Source organism: Tachysurus fulvidraco, chromosome 10, assembly GCF_022655615.1.
Source record: "Tachysurus fulvidraco isolate hzauxx_2018 chromosome 10, HZAU_PFXX_2.0, whole genome shotgun sequence".
Lineage (NCBI taxonomy): Eukaryota > Metazoa > Chordata > Actinopteri > Siluriformes > Bagridae > Tachysurus > Tachysurus fulvidraco.
The window spans coordinates 11,205,883-11,232,705 of record NC_062527.1 but is presented as its reverse complement, the minus strand read 5'-3'; the positions used below and the strand labels follow the sequence as shown (position 1 = coordinate 11,232,705).

The 26,823-nt window shown below is 38.4% G+C and overlaps 1 protein-coding gene across 1 annotated transcript in view; it reads left to right on the top strand.

Annotated features, from left to right (window-relative positions):
* Nucleotides 1-22,264, top strand: part of pdhx (pyruvate dehydrogenase complex component X) — a 36,072-nt gene extending 13,808 nt beyond the window's left edge. The window contains exons 4-11 of the mRNA XM_027173431.2: nucleotides 5,901-6,097; nucleotides 7,548-7,646; nucleotides 12,308-12,482; nucleotides 13,657-13,804; nucleotides 15,642-15,700; nucleotides 17,467-17,625; nucleotides 19,061-19,125; nucleotides 21,341-22,264. Of these exons, the coding sequence (XP_027029232.1) occupies nucleotides 5,901-6,097; nucleotides 7,548-7,646; nucleotides 12,308-12,482; nucleotides 13,657-13,804; nucleotides 15,642-15,700; nucleotides 17,467-17,625; nucleotides 19,061-19,125; nucleotides 21,341-21,590 (1,152 nt within the window). The 3' untranslated portion in view covers nucleotides 21,591-22,264. The remainder of the gene's footprint in view (nucleotides 1-5,900; nucleotides 6,098-7,547; nucleotides 7,647-12,307; nucleotides 12,483-13,656; nucleotides 13,805-15,641; nucleotides 15,701-17,466; nucleotides 17,626-19,060; nucleotides 19,126-21,340) is intronic.
* Nucleotides 22,265-26,823: the final 4,559 nt, after the last annotated feature.

Here is a 26,823-nt window from a genome sequence, read left to right as displayed (position 1 = left end):
CTCTCACTCTCTCTTTCTCTTTCTCTTTCTCTCTCTCTCTCTCTCTCTCACACACACACACACACACACACACACACACACACACACACACACACACACACACACACACACACAGACCAATATTTAAAGACTTTGTTTGGGTCAGTGAACCCTTGCTGCTGCACATTGCTGCCTTTTGTTTTATTAGCTCAGCACGACTCAGCTCCCTTCTACTACACCCGGTTTGGTGCTTCCTGTCTTCACTACAAGTGACAGCTGCATATCCTGTGCCCCCATACTATCCACCATCTGCAGGTTTATTTAAGTTCAATGTCACCTTAACTATTTTAACCCCATTTTTTTAATCCAAAAGGATACTAGAAGAGTTTAATTGTTCATTTTCTAATAAATCACTGCATTTGTATATACATTTGAGTTAAAAATATGATGCTGATCATTGGGTGAATGTAGGGGCTTTCTCTCAGACTGCACATCTACAGAGTTGGGTGTCACAGCTAGCCTGCTATCTCTAGCTAGCGAAAATATAGTGTGGATGCAAAAATATACTATAGCTGATATTTTCTTTTTTGTTATCGTGTCTGGTAAGCAGATGTCTCAGATTTGAGATGTGTCCAAATTTTCAGTGAAATGACAGCATCATACTTCTGACAGCAGGTTAGTAGCATAACGCTTATATACAGCCTTGGTTTTTATTTAAGTTTTAACAAAAAACAATCCTACACTGTAGAAAAGAAAAAAAAATCTCTTTACTCAAGTCTCTTGTGATTAACTAATGCTTTATAGAGGAACTGCTATTATGAGCTGAGTGTCAAGTCTACTATTCTACACTGCTTTTAAAAATCTGTATCCATTTAAACAAATCTGCTCTGCCCTAAAGTAACAAAAAGGCTCTTGAATCTCATAAAATCTGAAGAATATTGAAGAATACATATTTTTCTAATGGCAGCCCTGAGGTGCATGGCGCTTCTCTCACACATTATTTGTTTTTGAATTATTCACAAAAATCAAAGCCAGTGTTGTAAAGCTCTTAGATGACTAACTCAGTGCTACTCTGCCTAGTAACAAGCGCTGGGGTCTTGGGTTCGATCATGGAAGTCTGTGACACCCCTCTGACCTGATCAATGTGCCTGGTGTATTTTTTATGAAGTAAGCAAGTCAACTCACCTCCCCCATAGTCTCATATGTGAGCTCAGTGTGTAGATGGTGGTCATGGGCTTTGAATAAACATCTCATGGATCTTGGTTTATAGTAGCAGACTTTCTCTTAGTTTGACAATACTTTTAGCTGGTGCTACTGAAAGAACACATTTTTCTATTAATGCCTTAAAGCATGTCAGTCTAACAAACAATCTAAAGGAAAGTAAACAAAAGCAGAAAGTGCTGGTGCACAATTTCCCAGTCTATCCAAGCGATGGCAGTATTGAGCTCTTCATTTCAGCCAGACTCCAATTAAGCCTAGCCATCTGTGATGAGAGGAAGAATGGTGGAATGTGAGAATGGTGGAACACAATTTTAATCATTAGAAATAATCTATGTAGAATAATAAATCGTTTCATGTTATTCGTAATGCCTGAGAAGCTACAAAAATGCTTTAGGACTATCTTGGCATATTTATTCTCATGATCTATGAATAATACAGGTTTGCACAATGTATGTTGCAAAAAGATGTTTTAAAATAGGGTTCCGGTTCCGTACGTGTTCTTTGGATGGTTTATTGTTCTGGCTAAAAAGTGTTCTTGGTCTGAAAAGGAAACACTCTAAGATTTTTTTATAGGACCTTTAAAGGTTCTTGAACACGGACTAAGAACGCTTCAGGAATGTAGATGTAAACAATACATACAGAATGTACAGCCAGTAAGCTTGTCACATTTTCAGTATCAGAGACTCAATTTATTTTTCAATACTGATAGCGAAACCTTTTAGTATATTAGCGGTTAATAATTTTCAATAATCATTGGTTAATTATTTTAAGGGAAGCACTTCACACTTTGTTGCGTTTACACACAAATCTCTAACTTAAAAATGTAATTTAAGCGTAAAGTATTAATACAATAATCAGTAAAATCAAAGTGTTTTTCAAGCATCAGTAATGCGTCTCTTTTCAAAATCCTGGTTTGTTACAGGATGTGAAGTACTGTATATTTTCTCCAATATTCAGTCCTTTATTTATTTTTTTGCTAATATAGTCCAGTACCAATACTGACTAATGGTTTTAACCCATCTCTAATTAAAACAAAAGGTTTTTTTAGTTTTAATGTATTCAAGTCACTAGTTTATCACCAACATTTTAGATAACTAGCTGTCTAGTTAATTCATTAACGGTATCAAAAACATATCTTTTCACGATGCCACAAAGGATCACGTTCCTCATGCATGCAGTGTATAATGTGCTCTTATGTTAATTTGACATTCACATGTGGGACAAGTTCACCAGCCTGCCCACTGTGTTTCAAGTGCAGTATTCTGTAACCTATTCTAAGCAGCTGTTCACACGCACTAAGGAAGGGACACTCATTATAAAAGCAATCAGCACACAAGTCGCACTGCCATCTCATCCCATCACGAGCATGATCACCTTCATCAGAGTTTCTGAGCGATATTGTCATCAGTGAAAACATCTGCAGGAATTCTGAGCTCTGCAAGTGTCTGGGAGCTATTGGTAGACCTCAAGCAGCAGCTGAAGTTTCTTGATTGCAAACAATGTCCTTCTGTTCAAGTCAACCAGTTGTCTTGCTGAAGCTTGCAGTCTCTTGGGAAGACCGGTTAGAAAAGTTCTTTGGCAGGAACCTGGCCAAATGTGAGAGTATGCTCAGCAAATGCCAGCAGGACAGCTGGAGGGATGTGTGTTTGCCAATAACGGTTGGAAGCCAGTGCTTTGCCACTAGGTCTTTGTCCAAAGCCTACGGTTTTGTGGGATTGGAGAAACAAAGAGCAATCCATATCTGCAAATAAAATGGCAGAAAGAACCACATGATGGCTGTGGCTCAAGGCATAAGAGCCACTAGTGATCTAACCATCTGGATGCAAGCTCTGCTTCGGCTGCTTATCTGGGAGAGGGTGATGTTGAAAGAGCTGAAACACCAGACGATTGAAGGAACATCACTCATGATGTGTCAGGAGATATAAACATAATAGATGTAAACATAATAGATATAATAGATGTAAACTATATGGCTAAACGTTTGTGGACACCTCACAAATCACAGCCATATGTGCTTCCACTCTTCAGTGAAGGCTTTCCATTAGATTTTGGAGCATGGTTATGGACCCGTGCCCAATAAGCCACAAGAGCATTACTGAGGTCAGCCAGGCATATCAGATGAGAGATGATTCCAGTTAAGTTTTTGCACACTAACCTTGGTAATTATGTCTTTTGCCCATTGCTTTGTGTACAGTGGCATTTTTTTTTTTTTTTTACTGTATGCATGTGCCCATTGGCTGCGTTTTGGAGAAGGTTCACACCTGGATGTGATGGTCAGGGGTGCACATTCAATTCAATTCAAGTTAATGTGTATAGCGCTTTTTACAATAGACATTGTCTCAAAGCAGCTTTACAGGTCATAAACACAGAGCAGAAGGTAAACATAATTAATGATAAAGGAATTAACGAATAATAAAAGAAATAAGAATTTAACAGAATAAAAATTCTAGGTTATTATTAGATGTATATAGTTCAGTGTGTATGTATTTATTCCCCTATGAGCAAGTCTGAGATGACTCAGGCAGCAGTGGCAAGGAAAAACTCCCTTAAATTGGTAAAGGAAGAAACCTTGAGAGGAACCGGACTCAAGGGGGAACCCATCCTCATATGGGTGACACTGGGGGTGTGATTGTAATATACAGTCAGTTAAATGTGGTATTGGTGTGAGGTTCAAGGACTTCTGATCTCCTGAGTACCACAGAGTCTAACTGGAGATGTCTCAGGATTCTTAAAGTCGGCCTCGGCTCAGTGGACATATTGTAAGTAGTGACTCAAAACTCAATAATTACTTCTGTGCTACCAAATTTGACCAATACATGGATCTATATATTAAAATCAGCTCTCCAGTGTATTCATGCAAATGCCACATTTCCAAGTTCATGTACTTACCAGTACTAAGTGCTGCAGATGAAAAGACTTTGTTAATGCTTTCAGGTAATTGTTGTTTATTGATGGTGATTTTATGTGGGTGGTATATATTTGTGTTATTACGAACCTCCCAGAAGCCTGTGGATTTTCTACTTATTATGTGGCATTTTTCCTACTTGCTTATTGTAACTGCTTGTATGGCTCCTTGAGCACATGGCTAGAAAGGAACAAAAGAGAATCATGACAAAATGGGGCTTTTATTAGGCTTTTTCATTGTCAGGTTCTAAGCAAATCCTCAGCACTTTTAACTAACAATAGAATTTCTCCAAAATCAGACATGAAGTCTGTTAAGTATTGTCTGAGCTCTCTTGGCCCATCCTCCATGTCTTCAAAGCATGTGTATAATCTTGGGTATATAACTGACATGTATTCATGTTCTGTAGTACAGTAGTGACAGCATAACAAGTGCCTATATGCTCCTGACGAATGTTTGAGCACATGTCGATTTGAGTAAAAGACTTTTCCAAGAGAATTTCCATAGTGTTTTACATGATTTGCAGCATCCCATGAATGTGAATTTGAGTTTTCTTTCATAGGTGGTGGGAGTACAAGGAAATATGCAATAAGCTCAGATGATTGTGTTTGGGTTTAGATCCTTTGTGTGTTCTTTAAGCATCTTTATGTTTAATAAAGTAACTTGTTATTTATTTAACTGTTCATGCTTCTTAGCTATGGAATGTGTGATGATTTAGACTCACAGTTTACATGATACTAATCTGTTTACTAGCTAGTTAGCTCCAGTACCAAAATTAATGAAGCATCAACAAAGTCTTTGCTGAACTTGGGTTAGATAAAAATGTCAGTATTATTTTTAGCTAAACTCCACTTTTACCATTGTAATTTAATCAAGAATTATGCCCATGTGTTCTTAGTCATGACTTGTTTTCACTTTGGTAGAACTGCGCCCTGTGGAGGAATGATGACTCAGTTGCCATTCAGCCCTTCTTACATTGATCTTGCTCATGATTTCTTTTTTCTAACTTTCTCGCTTCATTGGATTCATCACACACACTTGAAAAGACAGCACAGGGTCCTAAAGCATCACTGAAATATATTTGTTCTCATTTATATATAGGGTGAAGATATTGAGATATTGAGAGATATCTTATACTGAGATATTGAAATACTTTGATAAATTGTGACCTCAAGGTGCAGAATGAAAAATATACACCCCATTAATGGCAAGTTGTTAATGCATCTTCTGTCTTGGTCTGTGTAATGAGATAATTGTTAAGCATATGCATTTATATTTGTATAGTTATACTGGAAGAGTTAGGTTCCAACTGAAACTATTGCCTTAAACAATCTCATAACTTCCTGTGCAGTTCTCATTTCCAGATGTTCCATGCAAATGACTTCAATATTGAAAATCTCAGGTTTGCATAGCTTAATTTACCTAAACTCAAAGTCTGTCCACAGATCAGTTTGAGAATAGTTTGCTACTTGTTCACACCAGCTACAATTTCCCCCATGATGACTGCTTGGTGGGAAAATATTGCTCATCATTTTGGTCAAGTGACTTGTCATGTGAGGGATATAGCTTCACTTGTTTAAATATTTACTGGTTTAAAATGAACAGATTTATATTTTTCATTAACAGTAAAACTCTGTCTGTCTGTCTGTCTGTCTGTCTCTCTCTCTCTCTCTCTCTCTCTCTCTCTCTCTCTCTCTCTCTCTCTCTCTCTCTCTCTGTTTGTCTCTCTCTGTCTGTCTGTCTCTCTCTCTCTCTGTCTGTCTGTCTCTCTCTCTGTCTGTTTGTCTTTCTCTCTCAGATGGAGGAAGGCAGTAAGAATGTGCGTTTAGGGACTCTCATTGCCTTGATGGTTGAAGAAGGGCAAGACTGGAAAGAAGTGGAAATCCCTCCGCTTGTCTCCTCCCAGCCTGCTCCAGCTCCGCCCCCACCTGCTGCTGCACCGCCTTCCCCGACACCTGTTGCCCCACCCTCCAGAAGTGCATCTGCCGTTGGACCGTATGTAAAAATGATAATGCTGCTCTTAATGCCTGGGTCAAACTTAGACATGACCACAGTCCTAACAAATGTTGGATAATTACTTGCAAATACTCCACATTTTTCATGAATCTCATGAATCAATACAATTTAGCTCTGTTCATATTGGCTGGTGTTCTGCCACTCATTACACCTAGACTGAGATTTCACACAGACTGTCAATATTCCCCCAGTATGAGTCATAATATTGAACATGAACCATTTCTGTTTAAAGCTGGGACATCCATGACTGGACTGTGACTAGATCAGCAGGGTTGAGACTGGATTCTGCACACCCCATAATCACATTAATATTTATCACTGTAAAGATACTTGTTTAAAACATGTCTGAAACAAAAATATAGTTTGAAGTAGTCAGGGAAAGGACATCAGCCTTATAATTGGCTTGAATATCCTCTAGTGTGGCCTAGACATAAAAATCCTTTGTATCCTACCTTATATAATGAGTAGAGTGCAGTAATTGGGCTGCAGAATAATATTGTATAATGGAGTGCAAAAAAAGCTTTTTCACCATTTTAAGGCTGTTTTGCACATTCAACATTGCAGTTCTTTTTTCTATAGTGATTTTGTCCTGTAAAAAGGTAAGGCAGAGCAAATCTGTTGACTATGGAATTCTATTTCAGCCAATAGTTCCAGCTGAAGCCTTGCGTTATTACTTCACCGCTAACAGTTGTATCATTAATGAAACGGTTTCTGACACGTGGAGTGACTGAGCTGTGTGTTACTGAGGATGGTAATGAGAAGAGAATGGCAGCGTCACTGGGGATAAAGGAGTATCATTTCTCACACAGACAACATGTACTCTGTGGTTTTTGTGGCAGGTGTTCAGTGGGTTTGTTGTTTTGGGGCTGGAACCAGAAACAAGGAGACTTTCTCAGTATGTTCTGTTTTTAGGTGCTTACTAATGCAATATTATTATTACTAGTGTTTTACTAATAATCACAGTAGTAGTAATAATAATAATAATAATAATAACAACAACAACAATAATGCATATAGAGTAAGTATATTTTAGCTTGATCTTTATACTAAAAGATGAAAATGACCTCACTGTTTAATAAATGCTTTGACTTTATAATGCCAGAGAGAACTGACTCACATAATTCCTACATACTGTCCGCTAAGAGAAAAACTACTATCACACTCAACTAAACAGATAATTCTTTCTAGGATCTATAATGTCTCTCAGAATTGAAAATCTAATACATACATATAACATTACAGCACGATTCAATTCCATTTTGTTGAATACGATAAAAAGAAATTAAATGTTTAAGTGAGTAATCCACTATAGCACCGGTGATGGCTCATACTTTTGTTATCTTAATCCAGATCAATATGCATTTCCCTCCTCCCATCTAAGTGTTGATTGATTTTGTGTGTGGAAATGTCTGTTTGTTTTTCTTCTCAGGTTGAGGTTGAGTCCTGCTGCCAGACACATTTTAGACACACATGGTTTGGATCCTCACTTGGCTACTGCCACGGGGCCACGAGGGCTAATCACTAAAGAGTGAGTGTGAAAACACACAAGCACAAACACCACACTCACATTCATGCTCTCACTTGCACGCTTACACACAGATAGTGGTGGGGTTTATGTGGTAATCCTTGGGTCTGCTTTAATCCTGTTGTTATGGGCTTTGTCTCAAAGGAGTTTGTTTCAGAACGTCTGAAAAAGATAAAAGGAGGGAGGGGGGGAGAGAGAGAGAGAGAGAGAGAATGACAGATATGTGTGCTTTGGGACCTCTGCATGTGTTTCTAATGCACTCTCTCTGCCACTGGAGGCAAAAAAGAATGCCTGCTGCATTGACCAGCCTCCTCATTAGCAACATGGGTTACCATGGCAACACTTCTTCCTCGCTTTTTCACAGAAACCATGACCATGGGGTTTGTGCTTATGTGTTCAAGTACAAAAGAGGCTAGGCAACCTTGTATACACTGTATAACAGGAAGTCTGTTTTGAGGAAGTAGCTAATGGTTGATAGAAGTCTAAAAGCACACAACGATGGGGTTCCCTTTGGTGAATTTTTTGTTGTGCTTGTTGTCATTAAGCAACTTGCTGTTATTTAAAGCAGCTTAATCGCTTTTATTTTTTTGTTCTAATATTTAATGTGCACTGAGAACAAAACTGGGCTTGGTATGCCAGCTATGCTGGTATTATTGATTCTAAGATATTGGTGAAATTGTGTTTTAGCATTGTGCATAAAAGATTGGAAGATATAATTGGAAGAATATATATATTTTTTTACATAAAAAGACTCGTGTCATCTTACATGTTCTATTTCTATTACGAATTTGAAAGGTCTGATCAATAGATCAGTTCCTTTTTTTCCCTCTTTCTGTCAATAATATATAAAAAAAAACCACTCCTGATCCATCGTTGCATTTAAGTCCATGGCCCTGTCCCTTATCATTTTAAAAAGAGATCATATCTGCACATGATCTCCATGAAAGCCATGAAAATGACTATTTGCACACAAATAGTATTTTCCTTCTTTTTCCTTTATGACCCACCATTTAAGGCTAAATAGGTTCTACCCCTTCTTGGTGCACGTTTATTTGATAATATTCCCTGGAGTAAAGCCTTCCTGATGCTCTCTTGTGGCATGACAACATGGTACAGTGCATTTAGATGAGGTCACCCACGATTATGTAAACCTTTAAAAGAAAAGAAAGGGGAATGGCACTGAGTGGATTCATCTTTTTGACCAAAAATCTATTGCATTTCAATATGTTTGATTTGCCAGCTTGTGTCAGTTTGATTTGCTTGCATAGAAAATATTGCTATTTTATAAATATTTGTAATTGTACCAGTTCATGTAAAAGCTAATAGTACTGTTTATCAGTTTAACTAGTTAAAGCCTACATAATACACTCGTCCACAGGAGCTCACTGGGATTTCCCAGAAACCGTGAGACACTAATATAAAATAACAAGTCCTTCACAGAATCCTCCAGAAGTGTGGGCAGGATATGACACCCAAATGAGTATGTCTCTTAAATGTCTAATGAAAGGCCTGTTGCATGGAAATAATATACACACTGACACAACATTTAGGGCATTTTTAAGTTGTTCTAATCCTTTACAGTAGATTTGTGGTTAAACATTAAACAACTGGATCCTCATTCACAACCCAGTGGTCAGCCTGGATGGAAATGAGGAAGGAAGAAGAGAAAGGATGATTTCACCATAACTGTTTTAGTAGCAGTACTAGACTACAGAATGAAGACAAAATGTTTATCCAGATAAAAGAAGATGTAAAGCTCCACACAGACAGTAACACAAACTTCTTATCCTTCCTTTATGGTTAATATTATAAAAGTTCTGACTGAGCTGTGTGGGTGCATCAGAGCTTTGTCATACGGTTCAGGTCACTTCTGATCATGCTAGAGCATGTCTGTGTGTGTGCACCGATGGTTTGTGTCCTGAAAAGAGCCATTAGGTGTGGTGCACGGGAACTCACGTTACGTGATCATCCCCTTTATGTTCAAACATTAAGATAAAGAATGGCTCATTTTCAGACTTTTTGTCACTTACTTATTGTAAGATTTTTATCCATTTGGATTCTGTTTCTATCACTACCTATTGTAAAAGCTAGTAGAGAGTTGTGTACACTCTGATTGCTCTGCCTGTGAGCTGGGGGATTCCCAACATCACCAAACATAGATGGACAATTATATCAACAAAGAACAAGCAAGGAGAGGGAACAAAAGTAAGTGTGTGTGTGTGTGTGTGTGTGTGTGTGTGTGTGTGTGTGTGTGTGTGTGTGTGTGTGTGTGTGTGTGTGTGTGTGTGTGTGTGTGTGTGTGTGTGTGCGCGCATTGAGAATGTGAGGCCAGCTGGCTGACACTGAAAGGCCTAATGTTTGTAGAAAGAGCAAAGTTTGCAGTGCACTGAACTATAACGAGCACTAAGAGGTAGCTGCACACCTGATTCCTGTCCATCATGGCCCTCTAAAACCATGTGCTCACTGATCCATGAGCCACCACACTCCCACTGCATTTCCTTCTCACACCTTCTCATCTGAAGTGACTCGCATGCTACTCTGTAATTCACCACAGACATGCCAATAAATACAGGATTGTATTAATTAAGGAATTTTTCTGTATGCTGTAAAAAAAAAAACATGGATACCATGTTATACTTCAGAAGTAATATCTTCTGGAAATCTTCTCTTAGGGGAAAAACAAACCCTGTTTAATTAACTTTGTAGAGATTTATCAAATGTTGGCCTGAGGAGTTAACTGTACAGCTTGGGTATTAAGTGTTTGTCAGATGGATGCTTGGTAAGAATAATTGATGAATACTTGCGGTGGAACACTTAAGACCAATAGAATACAGCAGTTTTCGTTTTCGTGTCGGTTGCTCTTCAACAGCCGTAATCAGGCTTTTCCATTGGATTATGCATAATGTTTTACTGAACAATATTAAATGTTTCCAGTTGGGGAATCTTGGAATTTGTTTATTTATGATATGAATGTGGTCATACTGAAAAACGCAGACATTCAAGCACACAACTTCTGTTACAGCCCAGACATTTGCATTCGTTGCAATTTGTTATTTGAGTCATCACTGATTAATATATATTTTTGCAGTTCATGGGTTCTCTTAATATTCTGGAACATCCGCAAATAAATGAGTTCCCGTTATCACTTGTGTTATAACAACAGTAAACGGTCCTTCCCTCATCAGCTTCTCTCTTTTTTTTCTTTCTCTTGTAGTTAACAAGAACAATATAATAGAACACAGCTCATATTATTACTTAGCAAAAAGGTCAAAACCTTTGTACCGAAGACTTTCCCTTGCTGGAAAGCATACTGACTGACTCATTTATATATATTTATATTTACAGCATTTAGCAGACACCCTTATCCAGAGTGACTTACAGTGAGCAACTGAGGGTTAAGGGCCTTGCTCAGGGGCCCAGCAGTGGCAGCTTGGTAGACCTGGGGTTCGAACTTATGTCCTTCCGATCAGTAGCCCAACACCTTAACCACTGAGCTACCACTTCCCTATATAAATAAATTCCCTATAAATAAGGTTTAAAAAATTAGTTGTTTTTTTCCATTATTATTATTTTTTTAATCAAATTTAGATTATCTATTCGATGAACTATTAGAACAATGATGTATTTAGATCCAGCACATTAATATAAACCTATGATTTAGACTATAGCTGGAAGTATTGGTCAGAGCTGCTTGTAAGCATTGAGGATTGAGAACTGAACAACTCTGTGGTATAGAAGTATTTTCATTCGGGTACAAAGTATAATCAATGCTTGACAGGTTGCTGATATTAATCAACATGTTTGTTCTAGCACAAATTGTGTGGGAGTGGGGGGTGTGTGTGGAGGAAACCACTGAAAGTGTTTCTTGGTTAGGTAACAGCTAAGATTTCACATACCTCACAGGCTTATGTTTATATAAGGATAATTTAAAAAAAGGCACTTCCTTTAATCTTAGATTAACATACAAGCCAAAGCTTTATTTAAGACATTCATTCTTTCTAAACACTCGTCTTATACTTATTATACATTTCAGTATTAATAATTCCTTGATAATCAGTAATGATATTATCAGTGAGTGTCACAGTTAACAGCTGGAATAATATAAGTTCAGATTTTCAGAGCATTATTTAAATGTTCTTTTTCTTGATCAGTGTGTATTGACTTCTGTTGATTTAAGTGCTTGCACAGTGTTGAATTACGGTTTAAACTTGTTTTTATGGTTATTTTATAAATAACTGCATTATTAGTGTATTACATTACAAGTGTTTCTCAGCATCATCCGTTGGTCTCATTGGTCTCATTTGGCTGTAGATACCATCAATATAATATATAGGGGAAGTCATGGCCTAATGGTTAGAGAGTCTGACTCCTAACCCTAAGAATATATATTATAAATAAATAAATTAATGATAAATATTATATATAATCAAACTTTGCTCTCTCCAATTCAGAAAATTATAATCAGAGTATTGTGAATCAGGTACTGTTTTGCAATGTTGCAGTGTTTTTACTATTAATGAGTATAATTAAAATAATATACTAAATAATTATACCTGATGTCCTGTTAGGAAAGAAACTGCTAGTATGAAACTTTGTGGTATTCAGAAGTGTCATGTGTCATTCTTTTCAAACTCTTTGTCATGCTCCTCTGCTTTCGTCTGCAGAGATGCTTTAAACCTTCTGAAAAAAATAGATGCAAGCCTCCAAGCAGCTCCACTGTCTGTGTCTTCTCCTGCTTCTCCACCTCCTCCTTCCTCCGCTCATGTTCCTCCATCAGCTCCAGGCTTAGGAAGGCCTCTTCACCCAGCCATCTCTATCCCTGGAAAACCTGGTGCTCCAGTGAGTGCCTTGATCTGAACGGTTAAACCTGAAATGAAATATTTTTATTTTTGGTTGTGTGGGTGTGGTGGGTGTGTGCAAGTTTGTGGGTGTGGTGGGTGTGTGTGAGTTTGTGTGTGTTAATTTGTTCAAGAAATGAACTTCTTTAACTTTAATCTGAACTTTCACAAAACATTTTATCTGAAATTAGCCATTATCAAGTTACAATCTTTTGAATAATTTTTAACACATGACTCCAGAGGGAAAAAAAAGAATTTTTTTTGGATGAGTACTAGTGACTTTATATAACTATTGGATGAGTACTAGTGACAGGCCATAACTATTGGATGAGTACTAGTGACTTTATATAACTATTGGATGAGTACTAGTGACAGGCCATAACAATTGGATGAGTACTAGTGACTTTATATAACTATTGAATGAGTACTAGTGACAGGCCATAACTATTGGATGAGTACTAGTGACAGGCCATAACAATTGGATGAGTACTAGTGACTTTATATAACTATTGGATGAGTACTAGTGACAGGCCATAACTACTGGATGAGTACTAGTGACTTTATATAACTATTGGATGAGTACTAGTGACAGGCCATAACTATTGGATGAGTACTAGTGACTTTATATAACTATTGGATGAGTACTAGTGACAGGCCATAACTATTGGATGAGTACTAGTGACTTTATATAACTATTGGATGAGTACTAGTGACAGGCCATAACTATTGGATGAGTACTAGTGACTTTATATAACTATTGGATGAGTACTAGTGACAGGCCAGTGTGGCATTACATTCTTTGCAATGGAAATTTGCACTTGTGCTGATAACCTTTCACTAGTACGATTAGTGGAATGAAAATAGGATACAATATTATTGTCAATATGCAATTTTCAGTATTTCTACTGCATCATTACTCCTCTCTTAATTTGATTCAGTCTTAATAATACAGCATGCACACCAAATGATGCAGCAGTAGACAGTGAAGTGATGAATGCTTTTTAAATCAGTGGCAATTGAAAGGAGTTCATCTAAAAAATGATATCACCAAGCTATTTTATTTCATTTCCAATTGGCCAGAAATTGTAACAAGTCAGTCATGGACTCAATATTTAAGGTCTCACTGGAATGGCTTTTTTGTATTAATGGCTCAATTGACCTTTTGTGATTTTTAGGGCACCTTCACAGAGATCCCAGCCTCTAATGTGCGGAGAGTGATTGCACAGAGACTGACACAGTCCAAGACCACCATACCTCATGCATATGCCTCAGTGGACTGTGATCTGGGAGCCGTGATGCAGCTTCGCAAAGAGTTAGCCCAAGGTAAGAGCCAGAACACAGTCTGAAGGAAAAGATCGTTCACTTTGCTACATGCTGTTTCAAGGGAAAATGAGTAAAACCGAGAAGTCAACACAATGATCTTTTACCTCTTTTTTTTAACCTCTCAATTACATCTAAAATCTTCCTTGATGTTTGGAATGAATGTTTTGTTTTAATGCCGTAGCTACCAGTACTCCAAGTCACTCTGAGTTGGTTTATTTGCTTCTTGAAGGTTTTAAACAGTTCCAGAGTGCCATGAATTTCTAGTTTGCTGTGACTTATCAGAGTGTTTGGAAATCATTCTGAAAATTTATTTTCCCTAGAACAGATGCTGAAAAGGATACTCAGAATACTCAGGCACTCTTTCTGTTCACTCTCAGACACATTTACATAAAACAGAATAAAACAAATAACTAAAATAAAAAAAAATTATGTTAAATTAACGCAGCCAAACAAAATGGCACTGTATGTATCACTTTAGTTCTACAAATATCTATTTTTTTATCTGCATTTGGATTGTAAATCAGGGGGGCACAGTGGCTTAGTGGTTAGCACGTTTGCCTCACACCTCCAGGGTCGGAGGTTCAATTCCCGCCCCCAACTTGTGTGTGTGTGTAAAGTTTGCATGTTCTCCCAGTGCCTCGGGGGTTTCCTCCGGGTACTCCGGTTTCCTCCCCCGGTCCAAAGACATGCATGGTAGGTTGATTGGCATCTCTGGGGAAAAAATTGTCCATAGTGTGTGATTGTGTGAGTGAATGAGTGTGTGTGCCCTGTGATGGGTTGGCACTCTGTACAGGGTGTATCCTGCCTCGATGCCCGATGACACCTGAGATAGGCACAGGCTCCCCGTAACCCGAGAAGTTCGGATAAGCTATAGAAAATGAATGAATGAATGAATGAATGAATGAATGAATGAATGGATGGATTTTAAATCAGATTGGTACATAGGCTAAACTGTGTCCTCACTCACCTGAAAACACTTGGGGAACTACAGAGAAAGGAATGCAAACTCTGCTAGCTGGATCTGTGCATTCTGGCTTTGAAATGTGCTCTGTATTTCACTTGAGTGAACTTATGATTCCTTCATTGCATCTTCAGTAGTAGCGCTGTGTCCTGCTCAGGCTTGTGGTGGTCCCACATCTGATCTCAGAAACATTGAGCACACGGGTGGAGAATCAACTCAGATGGAGAATTTAATCCTAATCCATTTTGAGATGCCATTCACACACTTTCATACACTTATTCAGACCTGGGGGTAGTTTGGGAGGCGTCAGAAACTAGAGAACAAGGAGGAAACATGCATGAACATGGTGAGAGCATGCACTCAAACTTTACACTGAAAATAATGTGAGCTCAGATCAAACCCAGGACCTGGAGCTGTAAGGGAGAAATATCATTGGAGATATTTCCTAAACAAACTATTTAAACCACCCACCATGACCCTGAGTTTTTGTTCTTTCAGGTTCATCTTTCTGCTTGTTAATCCTGCATGAATGTAAAAACGTTCCATGCCCTCAGTTCTGTTAGGTGCCTGCAAAAACCCATTCCGTATGCACTCTAGTCTTGACCCATGGTCCTTTCTGGCAAGCTTTATGTATTCATATTCAACTGCATATATAGACATATATATTTGTATGTGAATGTCTTCAGACAGTGTACAAATGTGCGCCTAACACAATGAGAATGATTATTCATGTCAACTAAGTTATGTGAAAACATTCTAACCTGTTAAATAGCATAGAGACTGTTAATCTCACCAAGGTCATTTTTCATTTCTCTCTTTCTCTCTCTCTCTCTCTCTCTCTCTCTCTCTCTCTCTCTCTCTCTCTCTCTCTCTCAGAGGAGATCAAGGTGTCTGTCAATGATTTCATTATCAAAGCTGCTGCTGTTACACTCAAAGTAAGTTTATATTTTCACAGCTTTTTCACGTCTGAAATCACTTGGCATCTATAACGACTGCTTAAATGTCAGTGTAGAGACTGATGTATAGTGTATATACAGTGGAAGTTGCTGATTTATTGCGGTGAAGTAACCCTGCAACTTTTAAAGAGAAGCCGGTCAAAAATAAATTTCCCAGTTTGCAGCTTCCTTTTGGTCTTACTCTTAAAGCTGCTTTTGTAGATCCATTAGGACTCTTCTATAGTATGACGGCAAGCCTTAAAATAGAACCTGTTAAGGTCTCTTCCACTTTTTCACCATCTGTTACTGGGAGTAAAAAGGAAATTAGCCGGATGTATGCAACTATTAACCGACAGGCTTTTGAAAATGGAAAGACGGGGGAAAATTCACTATTAACGTCTGATTGTCACACCATTGTTTGGAGCTCCCTCTCGTCCTGCCTCTGCCAGCACACTCGCTGATATCTGTCACAACACCAAACGTGCAGCGATATTTTCTGCTGCACAATAGCTTGTAGCTTGTCGGCTGCTTCCTTTGAGATGGCAGACATCTCCGGGTTAGTGGTGTAGCCCTTTCAATTTAAAACACAACATCATTGGGTAATAATATTTAGTTTCCTGACCTGTGGCATGGGGACATGCGATCGAAATCATAGAATGCTTAGACACTGACAAAATCCACTGGATGTTGATGGTAGATTATTGATTATGTGTCAAACAGCGATTAATGGCTCAGAGACTGACTGGGTTTATACAGCAAAATGTTCACAGAAATGGACACATGCAGGAAAGTATCAGCTAAATGCATTTTAGAATTTCTGTCTTGCGTTAAGCCTAAATGTGTATAGTGTAAAGTGTTGAAAAGCAATCAGTGAATTAATCAATCAGCCAGATAACTTACAAGGTAAAAAAATGTCTGTTTGTAAATTCTGTGTGTCATTCAGCTTAAATTTCTTTAAGATTTGTGGAAAAAAATAGGCTTCTAACTGGTTACAGTGGAGCTGAATACGATTTGGAGGCAGATTAAATTTCCCTTACAATACAGCAGTTTGACAGCAGCTGTGTTTTGTTAATAAATAATAAATTCTACTTTATAGTATTTAATTTTGTGAAACCTCCACAAGACAAATTGAGTCCTGTTATTGTATTATAGCAGGTATAATATCAGTGGTTCCCCTAGTAGCTTTTTCTTTTTACTCTTTTAAAGTTAAACACGCACACACAGAAAAAAAAGGCTTGTCATGCTTTTAAGGAACTAGAAAGCACAAAGCACTCTGCTCTGAAGACTCTTCTATAGCAGAAAACTGACTGACACTCAAGGCAACTTTCAGAGCTGTAAAATACCTATAATCTTACAGAAAGCCTTACTGTGAACGTTAGTATCACCGAATGATCTCCTTTGCTATTTTTTCCGGTATATTTTTATCATTAGGTTGTTGTGGTGTGTCCAGCCATACATGCTCCTGTGAATTAGTTGTCGCTAAATGATAACATATTAAACTGACACATTGATAAAATCCTGTGCCCTGGCTTACAAACAGCACGGCTTTCTGAGTCATACTGTTTATATTCAAATTAATCCTAGTATAATATTATTTATTTGATAGCCTTAAGAAATTAATTCAAAACTAAAACAGGTGATTGAGTTTGCTCAGAAATGTAACTACATCTGTTTCATCCACCATCATGTCAGATCTTCTCTTCACAGTGTCTTTGAACTTTCTCCGCTTTAGTGCTTTATTTCTGACCACTGACCCTTTCAAACAGGAAATGCCAGAAGTCAATGTGACCTGGTCCGGCGAGGGACCACAAGCGCTGGACTCCATCCATATTTCCATTGCCGTGGCGACCGAGCGTGGCCTCATCACGCCCATCATCAAAGATGCGGCAGACAAAGGCGTGCAGGAGATCTCCGCCAACGCCAAGGTACCAGTCACCATGGCAGCAGTGCAGTTTCTAACATTAATGAGACAAAGTGAAAGGGCAAATCTGACTGCACACTGATGTTTAAAACACCTGAGAGAAAACCTTGCGGCTGCTGGGGCAAATGACCTGCTGTGTTTGCTGACTAATGTGACTCATTTAGCTTTGATAAAGCCTCAGGGTCCTTGTCGAGTCTTATTTTATGTGGTGCCAAAGGGTCATTATATACTGCACAAGTTCTTAGAGATCTTTGAGGCTTTCAGTGACATTTCGAGTTATTGTTGTTTTTCTATATTTAAAGGCAAAGAATATAGAATCGTAATAGTATAAGCTAAGCTTAGCTAATAGTGAAACTGTGTGTAAGTGTTCAACAGCTTCAGAACGAGGCAAATGATCGCTAAGTACTAGCTGTAACAATATTAGCCTCATATGGCATGTGAAATTTAACATGGTAGTGGTTGTATCGACCATTTCTGATCTGAGAGGTCCGCATTTTGCAGCTCTCTTTTGTTTCAGTAAATACAAATGAAATAACCATTATTTTTGCACCCTGATTGGCTCTCATTGGTTGACTTAACTGGCAAGTGAGGATGAATAGTTTTTTTTAGTATTGATCGGGAACGATCAAGTCTTTTCATGTCAAATGGATCAAGATCGAGTAATATTATAATTCATTAAAGTCATGTTGCAAGTCATTCTTACTAGAAAAAAAAAGACATTTTCACCTTCTGTGGTTTGTGTTCCAGATGTATAGTATAGCTCCGTGGATGATGTTTGTTCTGTCTGGCTATGTAAAAGTATACGCTAGTTAATATTTGAATGCATTTGATTATTAAACCTTTATAGTAATTGGCATGTCAAACGTAGCAGTAAAGGGATTTGACAGCTCTAGCACACACTCATGTAATCAGTGGAGTCAGATTGATTTGCAAGTCATTTTCTATGCTTGAATTTGCTGCCATGGTAACAAAAGGGCATGAGTTTGCTCTGCTTCATACTGAGTCTACATGTGTTTGTTGGCTGACCTGTCAGACTTATTATTTAGAAGCACTCCACTGAAGCATTGTGGTGTTTTCATGCTCATTATGAGTTATGCCGTTCTCTTAAATGCTAAACGTCGCTGTATTACTAAAGGACAAAAGGATGTGAGCCCTGGTGATGTCCTTTTCCCCTTTGTCTGAGTTTGCTCTGGATAACAGGCGATTTCTTTTCTGATTTCAATGAAAAGCAAATTGTTGTGTGTTAAGAAAGGAGCACAAAAGCTAGTGAGAGAAGTGAGACAGGGTTGAGTGTGAAGTGTGGCGGATAGATCAGCAGGGGTTTGCGGCCAGTAGGTTATTAGGATAAGGCATATGTCTCTTGTGTAATGTTACTTTTCATAGACAGTGTTTATCGCAGTTCCCTTCATCGCTTCCTCTTTTGTTTTTTCTTCTACTAGGCACTGGCTCAGAAAGCAAGAGCAGGGAAACTGTTACCAGAAGAATATCAGGGAGGATCCTTCAGGTAAACAGCTTTAAAAGAATTTATTAGATTTAAATTGCCCAATGCTTGTAATTTAATCTTTCTTTGTTTTGCTCTTAAAGAATAACGAGAATTGCATTTATTCACCACAAATCATGTCAAACATTTCATTCATCCTCCTTTACTTCCTGCCTGAAACCTCCCTTACCAAAAGCCATTAAACACACCGTTAAACTCATAAAGTCGAAGCACTGCCCTGGCTGTGAAGATCTCTAAAAAAAGCCTAAGCACCTGCATATTTTATTCCTCCCCTTTTATGACTGTGAATGCTGTGTGTAAAATCAAACAGGATAATAAATTATGGTCATCAATTTACTCATATCCACCCAAGGCTCAGACTGCCACTTTTTTTTTTTTATCATCTGAGACTTAATGGGGTCGATTAGAAATAAATGGGCTCTCTGTGGTAAAGATAGAACAGAAATCCCAGTAGTAAGACATCACTCATCTTCTTATTACTCACATTTTGCATCTCATGCATTGTTCTGACGCTCCTACTGAGCCATGTTACCTACGCAGTGTAGGGTCTTTATTTTTTCCTTTTTTTCTACCCTCTTCTGACTACTGACTCCTCGGTCAGTCAGATAATGTAAATGCACTCTATAGAACTCTGGGTAATCTTGTATAACGTTTCACACTGCTCAGATTTTATCCAGGGTTAACAATAATCTTTGGGTATTCATAGTTCCATGTTTTACATTGTACATTTTTAAACCCTGGGTCAAGGTTTTTATTTATTTATTTGCGGTGTCACCTTCCATCATTAGATACGTACAGCACCCAACCGCTTTATTAAAAAAAACAGCTTGTCTTCCACTTTCACAGGTCTGCATTCTACTCTTGAGAAGGTATTTTATTAGCTTTTAGTACACAATGTGTATGTATTTATCCCCTATGAGTAAGTCTGGGGTGACTCAGGCAGCAGTGGCAAGGAAAAACCCTTAGATGGTAAAGGAAGAAACCTTGAGAGGAACCAGACCCAAAGGGGAACACATCCTCGTATGGGTGACACTGGAGGGTGTGATTACAAATATACAGTCTAACAAATGTTGCAAAGGATCATGTGGAGTTCACATTTCCTCTTTAGTATTGCATAAATTAATACAATAATACATTGTGAAACAATACATACACACACACGCTGATACTGCACCAGACCAGGTTTTCATAACCTCCGGTCAAAATTCCTGCTTCAAATTCACAAGTGTGAAATGTTATTTAACCTAGAGTTAAATGCCAGTTTAGAAGACACATATGCTGGGGTTAAGCACAGTTTAAAACTTGGAACTTAATTTCAATCTGTGGCATTACTACAAGGATACAGTTAGCGAGAGCTTTAAGTGACATTTTAGCTGGAGCTCTCTCCATCCTCGTACGAGTAATCACATGACTTATAGAGTCACAGATTTTGTGTTTGTGGAAGCATTGTCTCTATGACAAACACATTACTGGTGGAAAAAATAAGATGTTGTTTGTGTGGTGGCCTGGGCAAAGCCTTCACATGGCCAAATATGGACATTTTCTTCTGTATGTAGTCATTGTTTATGGAATATTTGATTTGAAATGTTTTTCTTTTGCATAATGTTTCCATTAGCATCTCAATCACAAGTCATTTTATACCCTTATAATTAAAACTATTACCAGTTCCACAGAAATACACTCAGCCTGGTCTGGTTGTGGAAAAACAATTTTGTTATATTTGAAAGAATTCTAGGTTTTCAGCAGAATGAGTAATCATTTTGATTATCACCATCATCCACATTAGTCTCTGGCTCAGCACTTGTACTCGAAGTCAGAAGTCACTCGCAGTCGATCTCCCTTCAAATTATGTTTAACACTGAAATGTTGGTATTTAAAATGTGCAGAATGTACTGTATCTGCTTACAAGTTGAATTCATTAGGCATTTGTTCATTGTGAACAACTTGTTAAAAATGTGACATTTACTGTGGTGGGGCTGACTGTTTTTGCTTAAAAACTTGTATTCATACATAGGTTCACACTTTCTTAAAAAAACAAACAAACAAAAAAGCATTTGGCTGAAACTCAATTTTATTAGCTTTGTATGTTTTCCAGAATTAAGCTAAAGCAAAAATCTGACCGATTTTCTCAGACTGCCATCTTTCAAATAATTTTTTCCATATGTTACAGGACTGTAGTTGCTGCCCTGCTTATATTGCTTCTTCTTTTCCCTCTCAGTATCTCTAACCTGGGGATGTTTGGCATCAACGGCTTCAGCGCAGTAATTAATCCTCCTCAGGCCTGTATCCTGGCAGTGGGGCGATCCAGGGCTGAGCTGACACCAGAAGCAGAGGGCTTCTGCACACAACACCTGATGACCGTCACCCTGTCCAGTGATGGACGCCTAGTAGACGATGAGCTTGCCTCACGCTTCCTTGAAAAGTTTCGCAACAATTTGGAGAAGCCCCAGCGCATGGCCCTTGCCTAGACAAGAGGAAAGAAGAAGTGTCAGAGAGCAAGATTTTTTTAGTACTCTGAATGTTACTATGATCTACAGTAGTGTAGCAGGGTTAGTACCTTTACTACAGAGAGCTATTTAAAAAGATATACACACAATTAAAATGAACTTTGTTACCCAAGACCCCTCTTTAACTTATATTTACTGTTAATGAAAGGCAAGATTTTGTTGTGGTACATTTGGACTTATTTGGGTATTTAAATATTTCACTAATGTAATATTTCACAAATGGGTCAATATAAAAATATGGCACTTTAATTTATTTTGTCTTCGGTCATGACCACCATTCTTCAAACATGTATTCTTTTTGCATTTCTTCTGAAATCTCAGAGGAACTATGGTGAAATCTCAGATGTCTGCCCTCCTAAATGGAACAACTGGCTCCAAGCTCATGGTCACTGAAATGGGCAGTCACACAGCCCTCTCCATATGCTTTCAGCTGTCCTATGACATTACATGAGCAGCAGTATAAAAACAAACAAAAAATTGCTGCCTTCCACATATCTTGTTGGAAGAATATTCTTACTTTTTATTGCATGGTGCTACAGTATATGACAGAGAGGCAAGAGGTTAATTAGCAACACTTTACTCTGTGGTGTCATACACCAAACAGTAACACAATAAAATTATCAACTGAACCAAGATTTTTGTGTGTAATATGTTTCTCTTTTTTTTAATGTAAACATTTTGATGCTAAAGAAGTCTTAGTACATAATTGCTGGTGTAAGCTTTGGCAGCCATTTACACCGCATGGAGCAAGAATGTGCACAGAACAGTCTGTGCTGCTTTTCAACTCTCTACCATTGCATCGCTTTCAGAGAGAGGGGCGTGTGTGTGTGTGTGTGTGTGTGTGTGTTTTGTGAGAAGGGGGGTGCACAAAATAGGCATGGGAGTGTGAGAGAAACACTGAAGAGAAGGTGTGTGTGTGCGTGTGCGCATGCACTCCTCGCAGCTGCCTGCTTCAGTGTACCAGTGTACCCACTGTTCCTCTATTTCCCCAAGCACCCCTTCACTGTCTCCTAGTAACCACAGGGATGGAAGGTGCACAGCAGAAGAAAAGCAAAGCACAAATCCCTGTCTTGACAAAAGGACTGGTTTTATAATCACAGATTGACAATGGACAGCATTGATGGTGTTGTCATTGTTGTCACTCACCTTCTCATGCCCAGCATTCACCCATTTTTTCCTTTAGAATACAGCCAAGCTATTAAAACACCAGCACAATGATGCCTTTAAGTCTCATCTTACCTAGTTTGAAAGCTCTAATTTGAAACAATTAAATGTGTTAAAATTTCACAAGTAAAATTGTGCCCCATTATCATGACTAGACTCAGTGACTTGGCTATGCTGTTAAAGAGAGAGCTGAAAATTTCTCTTATGAAACCCATATTGCTGAGTCTGATATCATGGGATCTCATCATATGCATAAAACTATCACACAAACACATAAACACAAAGACAGTTAGGTCATTCTTGATTACTGTTTTTTGTTCTGTCAAGATTTTCAAGTCTGTAATCATGCCGTGTCTTTTCGGAATAGCAAGCATGTTAAAAAAAGAAAAGCTGCACAACCAGCTCTGTTGTTCCAACCATACAGAATGTGCCCTTCATGTAATTTGTACTCTGTCTGGATAATGTTGGCTTAGACTCTTTGAAAAGACTTTACACCCAATATTATAGCTATATCACATTCTCTTTCCAGCTCACTGTTGATAATGTGTTATTGGATGTGTCTGTGATGCAGGCTAAAATAAACTGGCCCAGTGCACGCTTAATATAGGGTGCGTTTTACTATGCAATGACATGACCGTTAACAATATTCTGTGTAAAACTTTCAAGTGGTTTAGCAGAAAAATGGCCTGTAGCCTGTTGTCTGTGAACTCATGTATGTGTGTGTGTATGTATGAAGATGTTTGCCTTGTGTTGCTCTGCTGCTCTGTGTTGTAAGAGCAGCAGTTCGAAAAGATGACATTGTCTGGCTTCACATACAGTACCTCTTCATTAGTAGTTGTGTGATCAGGGTGAGCTGGATAATGGATAGGATTTGGATAGTGACCAACTTTAGTGGTCAGTGGGTGGAATCCTAGAGTCGTTTTTTCTTCTACCTTCTGCTTTTCACATTAGGGGTCACTACGGCAAATCATTAGTTACCACCAAACTCTATTCTCAGCATTCTCTACTCTCACACCAATTAACTTCATGTCCTCTTTCAACACATCCATACTGTATATCTCCTCTTTGACCTTTTTCTTGACCTCTTACCTGCAGCTCCATCTCCAACATCCTTCTACCAATAGAACCAACTCCCTTCTCTGTCCAAACCATCTCAATTTATCCTGTCTGACCTTGTTCTCAAAACAACCAACCTGAGCTGTCCCTCTGATGTGCTCGTTCCCAATCCTGTCCATCCTCGTCACTCCTGAAGAGAACCTCAACATCTGCTCCATCTCTGCCTCATGTCTATTCACTCACTGCTACAGTCTCTAACCCAAACAGCATAGCTGCTCTCACTACTGTCTTGTACACGGCTGGAATCCTAGAGTGTAGGCTAGAAAAAATCACACAAGGAATTTGGTACCAGCTGTTGGTGACCCTCAAATATACAGGCATTAAATAACATCAGTATACATTAATATAGTGTGCATATAAAGTCTGGCTGTTTTAGGACTAATGGTGGTGCTTCAAGCAGTGTGTCACTTTAATTCAGCAAGTAAGATAATGTGGATTCCTTGGCTTTATTTCACTGTATTTCTTCCTTGAAAGAGATTGAAGTCCCTGTCATCTGATTTATATCGCCTGGCTCTGACTACAGTCATGCTCTTCTTAGAGGTGTGTTCATAGTCTATGTTCTTTGTTTCTGTTTCAAGGCTCATTTGTATGTAGATGAGGTAGCAGCATGGTGGTGGATGATGAGACAAACTCAGTCAGATAAAGATCTATAGCACCAAAATGTCTACTGAGCAGATGTTTGAGGAACCTCCATGGCAGCTGTAGATAGATAGACAGACAGACAGACACACACACACACACACACACACACACACACACACACACACACACACACACAGACAGTGGTGTGAAAAAATGTTGGCCCCTTCCTGATTTTTAATTTTTAAATTTTTTTTTGCATGTTTGTCACACTTGAATGTTTCAGATCATCAAACAAATTTAATTATTAGTCAAAGAACGCAAGTAAGCACAACATGCAGTAAATGAAGGTCTTTATTATTAAGGGAAAACAAAATCCAAACCCACATGGACCTGTGTGAAAAAGTGTTTGCCCCTTAGGGCTGTTTTGCTGCTTCAGGGCCTGGAAGACTTGCTGTGATAAATGGAACCATGAATTCTGCTGTCTACCAAAAAATCTTGAAGGACAATGTGCAGCCATTTGTTCGTGACCTCGAGCTGAAGTGAGCTTGGGTTCTGCAGCAGGACAATGATCCAAAACACACCAGGAAGTCAACCTCTGAAAGGCTAAAGAAAATCAAAATGAAGACTTTGGGAGTGACCTGAATCCTATTAAGATGCTGTGGAAAACATGCTCGAAAACCCTCCAATGTGGCTGAATTACTACAATTCTGTAAAGATGAGTGGACCAAAATTCCTCCACAGTGCTGTAACAGACTCATTGCAAGTTATCACAAATGCTTGATTGCAGTTCTTGCTGCTAAGGGTGGACCAACCAGTTATTAGGTTTAGGGGCAAGCACTTTTTCACACAGGGCCATGTGGGTTTGGATTTTGTTTTCCCTTAATAATAAAAACCTTCATTTAAAAACTGCATTTTGTGTTTACTTGTGTTAACTTTGACTATTTTTTAAATTTGTTTGATGATCATGAAGTGTGACAAACATGAATAGAATTCAAAAATAAAAAAATGAGGAAGGGGGCCAACACTTTTTCACACCAATGTAGGATAGATGGATGGATGGATGGATGGATGGATGGATGGATGGATGGGTGTACTGAAGCCAGTCATGGAAATACAGTGTTAGCCTATGAAAATCTTCAGCACCAAACCAGTTTGCCTTTAATTTCATGCATATTGCCGGTAGTTAAAAACAACCAAATTAATGTGTATGTTAATTACTAGAGGAGGAGTGGTTAATGGAATTTGAGAGTAATGCTAAAGAGCTTTGTCAAGTCAGAGAAGGAGGAGACTCATTAAAGATCTTCCCTGTAGTGGAGTCTCTAAAATGAGCCTAACTTGAGTTTTACAAGCACCTTCAAGTCAGCGCTAATTCCGATCAAATGAAGTTGGGAAATCTTGTGGAACGTTTCCAGGCATAAAAGCCACATTAGCACAGTAAAGCAAAATTTGACATTTTACCTGCCCCTAGCCACAGTTTGACATTCTTTGCTTTTGGTAGAAAAGCATAGTGGGATATGGATATCTCATTAAATAAACCAGTTGGAGGTAAGGCTGGTGGAAAATCAAATTTGCCACTGAGAGTCTCGGTTAGTCTCTTGTAAGTCTCTAGGACAAAATCCCTCCTTGCCTGGTCACACATTGTTTTGTGGATTTTAAGCATTGCATGACCCAAATGCTCATATTACTCAGTACAGAGCCATAATGTCACTTTCTAAACCTTTCCCATAGTCCCAGGAAGCATGCTCAGGCTGCAATCATTATTTAAGATTCAAGCAGAGTAACACTGAACTGGACCACTGTTTCCAGCTTGGATCCTCACCAGTATCACATGAGTAAAGTTAACAGGTCATGCTGAGATTAAAAAGAAAATAAACTTCCCCAGTTTCGTTTTCCGAGGAGCTCACATCAAGAAGGTTACTGTTGAAAGAGGAACTAAAGCTCAAGTTTCATCTGAAAAAGGCTCCAGAGAGATGTCCCAACCTGTCTGTACCGTCAAAAAACATTTGCTGTAACCCTTGTTAAAACGCCACACCCCAGACATGGACACTTATTTTTTTATCGAAAACAAATGTGATTTATTTATTAGTGGTATGTAATTAAAATAAGGATGAAGTTTACCAATTTTAAAACAACAAAAATATAGAAAGTCCACTGTTTTTTTTTTTTTGTTTTTTTTTTGACAAGCATATTTAAAAGCTTTTGTTGTTGTTGTTGTTGTTGTTGTTTTTCCAGGAAATTGAAAGAGGATAGCCTCCGCAGCTGGGCTAGTTGTCCATAGTAACCTGGTACTGGGTCGTATTCATTTTATTATACATGTCTGTATATGCCTTAA